The 10,696-nt window shown below is 43.8% G+C and overlaps 1 protein-coding gene across 3 annotated transcripts in view; it reads left to right on the top strand.

The window, feature by feature from the left end:
• The first annotated feature begins 976 nt into the window (after positions 1–976).
• VAV1 (vav guanine nucleotide exchange factor 1) overlaps positions 977–10,696 on the top strand; it is a 97,092-nt gene continuing 87,372 nt past the window's right edge. For all 3 annotated transcript variants that reach the window (XM_053289807.1, XM_053289808.1, XM_053289806.1), the window contains exon 1: positions 977–1,252. In XM_053289807.1, coding sequence (XP_053145782.1) covers positions 1,049–1,252 — 204 coding nt within the window. In that variant the 5' untranslated portion in view covers positions 977–1,048. The remainder of the gene's footprint in view (positions 1,253–10,696) is intronic.

Raw genomic sequence — 10,696 nt, 5'->3', positions numbered from 1 at the left:
GGCCATACTGATATGTTTTATCTTCAACAGTTGTCTGATTATAATTATTCAATTTCCTTAAATGTGGCTAAATTTTGTTTTGTAGCTTGTAAAATTTGTAAAGAGATAATTGATGTAAGTATCCTCTGATCCAGTTTATGATTACTGTACAATGTTTATTTCGCTGATCGATGACTGTATTAAAATAATCTGAACCTGAGCTTCTTTATGACTTTATACATGTGGATTTTGTTAGCGTCTTGTTTTTGATTGTTGTTGTAGTACTGAAGCCATTGCTGTACGATATTTGTATTTTTATTTCTATCTATACTGGATGCTGTCTTCTATTTTTTTATTCTGGTGGTCTTGAGCTATGAGCAAACATGTCTGAACTGTAATTTGTCCTGTTACTACTTTTTATTTCATTGTTAGCTGCTTTGGAGATTGTTTTGACTGGAGAGTAGGATAGTTTAAGTAAATAAATAAAAACATGACTTGCTCTCTAGCACCTCAGAGCTTCAACCAGCCCAAACCTGTCCCAGATGCCAAAATTATTAAGGGAAATATGAGTCCTGCAAGGAACAATTGTCATTTTGGAGGAACATTTTGGTTCCTCATGTTACCCCAAAATCTGTTGCTTGAGGCAGGCAGTTTTCCACTGCCTTGCTGGCAAAGAGCCCTGCCTACAGTTGCTGCTAGAAATACAACATTCTTTAGCACTATTTATTGAAACAGGTGAGAACTAAAACAGGCCAGAGGAAGGCAGCCATTGTCAACCTTCCTCTAAGCAAAGAACTGAGGCAGTGCTTCTCAACCTGCAAGAGAGCTGAGGGTTGGTTTTCTCTCTCTCTCTTTTTCTTTTTCTTTAGCAGCTCCTCCTCAGGGGTGGGGTAAAGCAGCTCCCCAGCCCCCACACCAACCCTTTTCTTTGTGGTCTGGTGTGTCAGTTGCAAAAGAGGAAGCTGTGCCTGTCACCGTGTTTCCCAGCCGTGGAGAAGGGTGCTGCTGGCGGCAGGGGAAAGCAACTCTTGCAGCTGCGGGAGAAGCAGCGTGGGCCGGGAGGGGCACCATGGAGCTCTGGAAACAATGTGCCCACTGGCTCATCCAGTGCAGGGTGCTGTCCCCCAGCCATAGAGTGACCTGGGATGGGGCCCAGGTTTGTGACTTAGCCCAGGCCTTGCGAGACGGCGTCCTCCTCTGTCAGCTTCTCAACAACCTCATGCCTCATGCCGTCAACTTGCGGGAGATCAATCTGCGCCCTCAAATGTCCCAGGTGAGTGAAGAGACCAGCGGGGGGGGGGCGGGTCTGAGTCTGAGCAACAATGTGTAAAGGGTTAACATCTCTCATTCTGAGGTGAAAGGAAAGGGGTAAATTCTTACCAGCAATGATTTGGGGAGTTTTTTTGGGGGGGGGGTTAAGCCAGGCTAATAACTGAGGGACTTCAAACCTTCTGAAGTCTCTGTGTGTCTCAATAACCTGGAATCTGGTTAACTTGTTAGAAAACATGTTCATAAGAACAGGATGGGGAGAAAGAGAGAGAGTGCGAGAGAGGTGTCAAGCACCGAGGCAGCAAGAAAAGGGTTAACTTCAAGGGCGTCTATGGAATGTAGTACTATGGTCAATATCAGGGAGCAGTGATGGTGGAAGGGGATTATGAGCTCCATAGGACACGAGGCATCCGTGGGAGTTTGGGATCCACTTGGTCTGAACCTGCAGGGCTGAATCTGTTAGCAAAAAGCTTAATATGCCTCTGTGGAAGTAATTGCAGTGTTATCATATATGTGTGGGTGGGGAGTATTGGTCTCCTCTTGTAGCTGGTGTGCGAAGCAGGGATGGGGCTTGGTTATTAAGGTGCACAGTGGTGGGACAGAAGCAGTGTAGATTTCACTTTGACTGTGGGATGATGGTTGATACTACACTAGCTCTGCTGGTGGAGGATGAAGAGGTGAAATTGTCTCCTGGAAATGTGAAGGAAAAATAGCAAGGAGATCTAAAAGTGTAATGGGACACACACACATGGATTAAAACCAGTGCTTTACTCAAGGCTAGGCAGCAAAATTGGACCGTCATCAGTCAAAGATTCTTTAGCAGTTTCCTACACTGGACTCAAAGACCTCTAAGGTCCCTTCCAACTCTAAAACACTGTGAGTGAGATAAGTCTCAGCCATGTTAAAATCCATAGCTGAAGACAGCCCACATTCTCTGAGAGGGGCCCTGTGACCACAGAGATGTAAGTGAACGTATGCTGAGCTCTGCACATAATGGAGGGTTCTAAATCCCATGGAAACTACTTTGAAATCCCAGGTCTTCCTCAATGGTTCAAGAAACCTACACCAGAAAATGCTAACTTTGCAACCTGAAAACCTTGATCTGAATTGACTATACTAACTCTGGCCACATTTGCACGTAATGCAGAACTGCGGGTCCAGTGGACTCACATTTCCACTCCCCCCACTCTCCCATCCAGATTCATATGTAATGGAGAGCTCCCTCTCTGCAGTCAGTGAGGCTGCAGAGATGAGGAGGAACTACTATGCAGGCTTCCTTCTTCCATGAAGGACAGCCTGCAGAGCCAATCACGGCTGGGCTTGAGGGAGGAACTTCCTCCCGGTTCCAGGGGACGCAGCCTGCGGTTCCAAATTTGGACGTACTTCAGGATGCATCAAACCTCAGATTGCGGCAACGAAACTCACTACAACCTGAGGGTTCAGATTTGGAGTTAGAAATCTGAAACCTCAAGTTTATCGCTGCACCAAACTGCAATTGCTTGCATTCACATGTAAAACTTAAGGGTCTGGCCCATTCAACTGCGGTTCTGCGTTACGTGAGAATGTGGCCAAAAACAATGAACATTAACTTGTATACTACTTGGTCATATTTTGTTTACTTTTGCAAACTCTACAAACAAAGATTTGATAGAGGCTGAGAGAGGGCAGGAAGAAAATTAAAGAGGAATATGGTGGCAGCGGGTGGGGAAAGGTATTGAAATTTGAAGGTGTAAAGAGGTTGCACTGTTGGGGCACCACTCCTTTGGTGTAAGGAGATGCTGCCTTCACCTTTCAGGTGCTTTCTCCTCAAATACAACAAGCTGAAACTTACTCTTTTGGGTTTATAAATGAAAGCAGGTAATATAGATTTCTGAGGACATTTTCAGACAACAGAACTCTCAGAGGACAAGTAAATAGCCATGATAGCTAAACAGAACTTTCTATGCTCAGAGACAGCACCTGCATAGTATACCAGGAAGGCCAATTCCTTGTGAGCTTCCCAAAGCTGCTGCAAATAGAATGCAGGGCTAGAGACTTCATGGATTCTCGGCCGGGTCCAGCGGTGTGATTTCCATGCTCAAACATTAAAAAAAAACAACCCCAAAACATCCCACTCTGCTGCCCTTTCTAGCACCCAAAATCCACAGCCTGAGGTACCTCAGTTCTGCTGCTTTCTTTTTGCTAGTCCTGTCATGAAGATCTTCCTTCATTCCTTCCTTCCTTTACAGTAAAAGAACCTTGGGCCCCCGGGTCCTATAGGCCCTCCCTATTTTTTTCATCTTCTCCCTCACTCCAAGGGGCTGCTGGGGAGAGAGGTGAACATGCTATGCCCCTGCTTCCCCTAGCTATGCCCTTTCTTTCTTTTTCTTTCTTTCTTTCTTTCTTTCTTTCTTTCTTTCTTTCTTTCTTTCTTTCTTTCTAGTGAAATGCAGACTCAGGGCCAAGTTACACATTACAGTAAGTATGCCAATAGAGCTGATGTCTCTACATTTTTTTTTCCTAAATAAGAGCTGCAGGGGGCTGATCTGGATTGGAACCATGGGCAAGGGAGGCTCTAACTTCATCCCTTTGCCTCCACCACAGGCCTGATCTGGAATGGAGCCTCGTGGTTACAATTTGTGTTGGAAGGAGAGCTCCCATTGACCCCACTTTCTTTCTAAATTTAATTCAACCTCTTCCCCAACCATTAGCTCCACACACACACATACATGCCCTTAGCTGTATCTTTGCTGGCCATTTTTCTGCTCACTCCCTCCAGCTGCAGCACCCACCCGAGGTAAATACATCTAGAGCCCCAGAAAAGCTGTTGTAGGGGATTTTGAGTTGACAAAATGGCAGTTGAAGAAATGATTAAACTCCACCTCTGCAGATGGTCCTCTAAGTCAGGACTCCACCACCCCCCCACCACACACACACATTTTAAACATTATTATGTTCACATAAAATCTGAATACACCTTATAAACAAAAATAAAACACAAATAGAAAAAAGTCCTCAGAGTTAACAAGTTTTATTACAAGAAATGGATAGTAAGTATAACAGCTGAAAGGCATTGTGAATATAATCTTATTTATACACATTTGCACGTAATGTGAAGTTTGACCCTAAGACACAGTTTTACTTTATGAAAAATAAGGACAGACTCTGTCCACAATAGGTTTCCTACTGGCTAGGGACAGAGCACCCAAGATATGAACAGTCCATAACAATAATGGGTACGTAACTATTAGAGGAAAAGGCAGAAAGTTATTTGGACAGGTCTTGATGACCAGATGCAAAGCCTTGCTTTTACATAAGCAAATTCCTCATTTGTGTACAATTGGCTATTGTGAAGGAGTGGGCAGGCTCCAGATCACAGGAATGTAACCCCCAAGAATGAGCATTTTCTGGCAGTCATTTCATTACTCTCATTGCATCCCATTGTGTGTGACCTGGCTTGTCTGGCATGTGTGGGGTGCCCTATTATTAACGGCAGCATTTCTCAAACGTTTTAAATGTATGCCCTACTCTCTTTCTCAACCCCACTGCACTCCCTTTCCAACCAAATGCCTGCACCATCTGTTCAGTGGATGAGCCACTGAGGGCCAATTTATATAACTGTGGCAAATGGAAGGCTGCCAGTGCCCATGCCCCCACCCCCAATCCAGCATGTATAATATAGATGTTCTTGTCAGGTGCTCCAATCTGCTCGCAAGCAACAAGCAGATAATTCATTTGGAGGCACAGTTTGGTAGCCTCAACAAACTGTCCAAACAGCATAGCCTGGAGCAATACGGCAGGTGATAGTGCAGGATCGGCTTTCTGAAGTCACCGGATTCCCAGGACTAGGAGGACTCTGGTCCATGGTACTAGTTCCAAGTGCCTGTAGTTCCCCAGCTCAACCTAGTGCATGCAGTAGGGATTTGGTGCTTGACTTTCAGGATAGTCATAATCACCAAACATGATTTAACATGCCCTGAAGTACTTGTGACCATGACGGAGTGAATGTCACATGACTCCTTTGGTTTTGCCACAAGCACTGCAGTGCCCTGGAATCTGAGCTTCACTCAGGTAGAAAAAGAGATGCCTGCTGTGCACCAAAGGGTAGCTCAGTGAAAGAGTGACAACTGGCATGCATCACTTTTGTTAGTTGGCTTGCCATTTCCTTTGCAAGGCCTCTAGATCAGAACACAGATATTTGCCAGAGCTTGTTGTACCCACAAAGCCCATCTTTGGAGTGATCTGATAAAGTCTTCTGTCCCACAGTAGCCATCTTAAGTATCTAGTTATCTTCTGAAAGCTGAAGCATCCTCAGAGGCACTCCAGTCCAAAAAGAGCAAGCTGGGGTAACTACAGACCCATCCGCCTGACTTGTGGCCCAGATAAATTTGTGGGAAGTATTGTTAAGGCTCGAAATAATAGAACAAGTCTGGGGGCAGAAGAATCTGGGAACATTCTTCTAGAACTTGCTGAGCGTGTTCAACATACAAGTAGACAGAGGTGATCCAGGAGACAGTGTGTTCTTGGATTTTCTAGAACATTTTGACAAAGCCTTTTACCAAGACTTGTCAGGAATTCTAGCAGTCATGGGATAAGAGAGTGGATTACTAATACACCAAAAGACAGGAAGCTGAGGCTAGGAATAAATTGACAGCTTTCACAATGGAGGAAGTAAGCAGTCAAGTCCAGGAATCTGTACAGGGAGCACTGCTATTTATTCATAAATTATCTAGATCTAGATAATTTATGAACTGTTCAAGCTGGTTAAATCCCAAGCAAACAATTAAGAATTCCTAAAGAATTTTTCAAAATTGTATGAGCAACAAAAAGGCAACATTAGTGCTATTAGGAAAGGAGCTGATACTAAAGCAGCAGACATCATGATGCCATTACAGGAAATTGCAGGCCAGCTTAAAATCTGTGCCGGGCACATTGATGAAATAAATTATCAAAGATAAAATTGTTAAGCATATAGTAGAACAGGCCCTGCTGAAGGAGAATCAGCATGGCTTCTGCAAAGGTAAATCTTGCCTTACCAAACCTTTGGAGTTCTTTGAGAGTGTCAACAGGTGTGTGGATAAAGGTGATCCAGTTGACATAGTACACTTGGACTTTCAATTTTTTTGACAAAGTTCCTCATCAATGACTCTTGAGAAAACGTAGCAGTCAGGGGATAAGGAGACAGGTTCATGTGTGGATTGGTAGCTGGTTGAAGGATAGGAAATAGAGGATAGGAATAGTTCTCTAAATGAGACTGGGCCTTTTCTAGAATTGCCCCAGGACTCTGGACCGCACTTCCTAATGGAATTAGAGTTTCCCCTTCCCTGAATGTAGTAAGGCTTTTTAGTTTATAGTTTTAAAGCTCTGGTTTTAGAGTTTTGATTTGTTTATAAGGGTTCCCCCCCTCACATTATGTGGGTTTTGTGCTTTGATCCACACGTGAAAAAATAACAGAGGTACCCCCATCCCCCACTGCCAGATGAATGCTGTTATTTTCCATCCAAACCAAAGGCAGAACATTGCCAGTTTGATGTTTGTACCTCCACTGTCTCTCTCACTGTCATCCCCACCCTGTGACTAGCGTGGGCATGTGCAGAAAAAGGGAGGTACAAGCCAACTTTGCCTCTTTTAACAAAATAAATCATATTGTCAAACAATTCCAGTGAAGCGATCTTCCCCCCAAAATGGGTGCTACTTTTGCCTAATTCAATTCTGCAGTAAGATTCTAGAAAAGGTCACTCCATAGTAAGTTCTGTTCAGTGTAAAGGGATTTACAATCTAATCAGTGTGCTTACAGTGCAGCCTTCTTTTTGTTTTACACACAAAGCACTGGTTGCAACTCCTTCAGTTTCAAAAAGAAACAAATGTTTCTAAGGCCTCCTCCCCTTTGATGTGGTTTAAAGTGGCTCCTTCTATGCAGCTTCTGATCATTAATTAAAGATTAGCTGAAACTGCCTGATCGCTCTCCTTTGCTGAATGGTTGCAATACTATGCACTTTCCTGGGAGAAAGCCCTATTGAACATAGTAGGACTTCCAAATAATCATGCATAAGCTTGTAGACCACCATTTCCTCTTTTTAAATTTAATGTTCTTATTCATTAATAAAATTAATGCTTCCTTTTTTATTTTTTCATGTTGATTGTCGCAATTTTGCAATTGCAATCACATAAAAGGAAAGGGCGGGGAGAAAATGAGCTCAGCTGTAACCAGAACTTTAAGCTAGTTGTTTAAACAATGGAAACTCTAAAGAGCTTTTGCATATGATGGTTGATAGCAGACTTGGCCCCTCAAACATTTTTTTATATTTTATTTTTTGGTAACGCAAAGGTAGCACCTTTGCTAACACAAAGAGCCCCCAAAGCTTGACTCAAATGCAATACCTCGACACCACTGCTCCCTTTGCTGCTACTCTTCCTGCCTGCCACTGCTCCACTGAGACTGCTGCTTCTCCCACCTGCCGCTGCTTGTGGAGCTTTGCCACCACTGCTCCCATTGTTGTTACTTCTCCTGCATTTGTCTTGTGTTTGTAGACAACCTGCAGTGAACCGCAGTGCAAGTGCTTCCCTGTTGGGGGTTGTAATGTTTATCCCCCAGTTAATTAGCAGAGCACTAAAGAAGTTACCCACTCCAGTTACAGAGTAGAATGCAGAGTTTAGTTGTTGCCGCTATTTAGAGAAGACACATGGAGAGTCTTGTAGAACTAAATACTAAGTAGATTTATTGGTGAAGTACACTTTGGATAGGAAAGAGTGTGGTGTAGTGGTTAGAGGGCTGGACTAGGACCGGGGAGACCTGAATTCAAATCCCCATTCAGCCATGATACTTGCTGAGTGGCTCTGGAACAGTCACTTCTCTCTCAGCCGAACCTACTTCACAGGGTTGTTGAGTATGTAGTACACCGTTCTGGGCTCCTTGGAGGAAGAGCGGGATATAAAATGTAAATAACAACAACAACAACAACAATAATAATCTATAGAACTACATACTGAATAGGTAGGGAGAGAGAGAGAGATTTCCAGTATTTAAGATTTAAATACAGATTTAAGTATGTACATAGGAACATAAGAATGTAGGAAACTGCCATATACTGAGTCAGACCATTGGTCTATCTAGCTCAGTATTGTCTTCACAGACTGGCAGCAGCTTCTCCAAGGTTGCAGGCAGGAATCTCTCTCAGCCCTGTCTTGGAGAAGCCAGGGAGGGAACTTAGTACACTGCTCTGGTCTCCTTGGAGGAAGAGCAGGATATAAAATGTGAATCATCATAATCATCATCATCTATAGAACTACATACTGAATAGGCAGGGCAAGAGAGAGAGATTTCCATCTGCTCTCTAAGAGGAAAGGAAGGGAACCTGACTCTCACAGGAAATACCTAAAATGAGAAGTGATAGAGACGAGACAGGTAGAACAGCGGCTAGGGAGACCCTCATTCACTACCTCTACTCCCAAAGCCCCTAGTGGTCATTAGGATAGTTGGTGCAAAACGTCGATGCACTGGGACTCCATCTCCAACAGCTGGAGAGAGCAGATTGGCTCGTGAAGAGTTGCTATGGCTTAAGGCTCTGAGCAAGTCCCAGAGGCTGAGTCACCCACTGGGGAAAAACCTCAGTTACTGTTATTGCCTCACAAGCAGGGCTCAGCATTTTTAGGGCTTATCTGTTTGGCCTTCAGAGTATCCTAGGGCAGGAAAAGACCAAAAGAGCATCAGGTTTATACTTGTCCACATATACCCTGAGTGAAGCCGGAGCTTTCCCTCATCACAACTCCCTGGCCCAGATTACAATAGGCCTCAGAGTCCACAAGCAAAAACAAAGCAAGTGCACCACAGAACAAAGAACTCCAGGTTGCTTAAGGAAGCAAGCCAAACCACTTACTTCAGAAGAAGGGATACCCAGGACCAGTTTGCCAGTGCAAGCTACCCAAGGGGTTACTTGAGGTTATAATATTATTAGTGGCTGCTGTAGACACAGAAGCAGTGGCTGCTTCCCAGTCAACAGCAGTGGCACCACCAGTCACTCCCATTCCCCTAGAGGCTGTGCATTATGTCAGCTAATAATAATAACCTTGCAGTGTGACAGAGAATGCTAGGATGCACCTCTTGGAGCTGTGCACCTGTCCATGTTTTTCACTTTTGTTGAAAAGTCGTATATAAATATTCATTGTACTTGTATGTGTGATTTTAGCATTGTGCTTCAGCAATGTCCTGTGTGACCTTGCAAGGGATCCTGGGATGTATACGGTACAGCCAGTTCAGTTCAGTTTATTTACGGTTGCTGACCAGAGAAATATATACGTACAGCTCAAACAGTAACAATAGCTAATCCAGATATTCATAGACCTTATGGATTCCAGCTATACAGATACACTCTTACTTTGAATTCTAATGGCAATAGGGATGTGCGAAACGTTCCGGATACAAAACGTTTTGTACCCAAAACAGCCTGTTTGGGGTGTTTTGTAGACAAAACAAAACACCTATTTTCCAGATCCAAAAGTTTTGTATACAAAACAAAACGTCCCTGTTTCGGCTACAAAACGTTTTGTTGTTTCGGACCTCCATTTTGTGGTGATCTCTGAGTCAGTCTCCATTTTGTGTTTGACTTCTCTTTGAATTTCCCACCCTTCCAGCCTTCTGATCGGTGACCTAAATCATGGGCTGACCTGCTGACAATTCCTTCCTTGTTCCCCATTGGCTCTTTTGCTTCTTGCCACTCTTTACTGACCCCACATTGGCCATGGGAAGGATTGCTAACCCAAGGGGTGCTGGGTTCTGTTGATTCTGTGGTGTTCTGAGTGTAGATTTTCTGGTAGCATATGAGAGCAGATTCTTGTTTTTCACTGAAAATCTCATATGCTACCAGAGAATCTACAATGAACACCTCAGAAACAACAAAACCCAATACCCCACGGGCTTGTGGGTATGGGGGTGGTTGGCACCCTATGTGCACTACACAACCCCTCACTCTGGGCAACCCCAGTGCCCCCCAAGTGGAATTATGGGGCTGCTGAAACCTAAACCTCCATTATTCTCTATGGGAGAAATCTTAGACACGTAAACTTCATCAAATCACAAAAGATCAGCCCTTTGCCCAATTTCTTTGAAATAATTCTGGAAGATTCCTTGCCCCCATTGGGCACTACCACCTACCACACTCCGCTCTGGGTCATCCCTTTCCCCTAGGTTTGAAGCGATACATTTGCTGAAATCTCCATTATTCCCTATGGGAAAATTCTTAAAGATGTGTAAACTTAAAAAAATCACAAAAAATCAGCCCTTTGCCTACTTCCTTTGAAATTTGGTTGCTAGCTTCCACCCATTGGATGCTACCACCACCACCCACTCTTTTTGCCCTGGGACCCTTTTTAAAAATCCAAATCGATTTGGATTTGGATTCGGAAAATTAGGCTACAAAACAAAACAGGGCTGATTCAGATTCAGAAAATTTGGGTACAAAACAAAACGGGG

The sequence above is a fragment of the Hemicordylus capensis genome, chromosome 2, assembly GCF_027244095.1.
Source record: "Hemicordylus capensis ecotype Gifberg chromosome 2, rHemCap1.1.pri, whole genome shotgun sequence".
NCBI classification, from domain to species: Eukaryota; Metazoa; Chordata; class Lepidosauria; order Squamata; family Cordylidae; genus Hemicordylus; species Hemicordylus capensis.
Note: the sequence above shows the minus strand (reverse complement) of the source record. Positions and strands in the feature narration are given on the sequence as shown.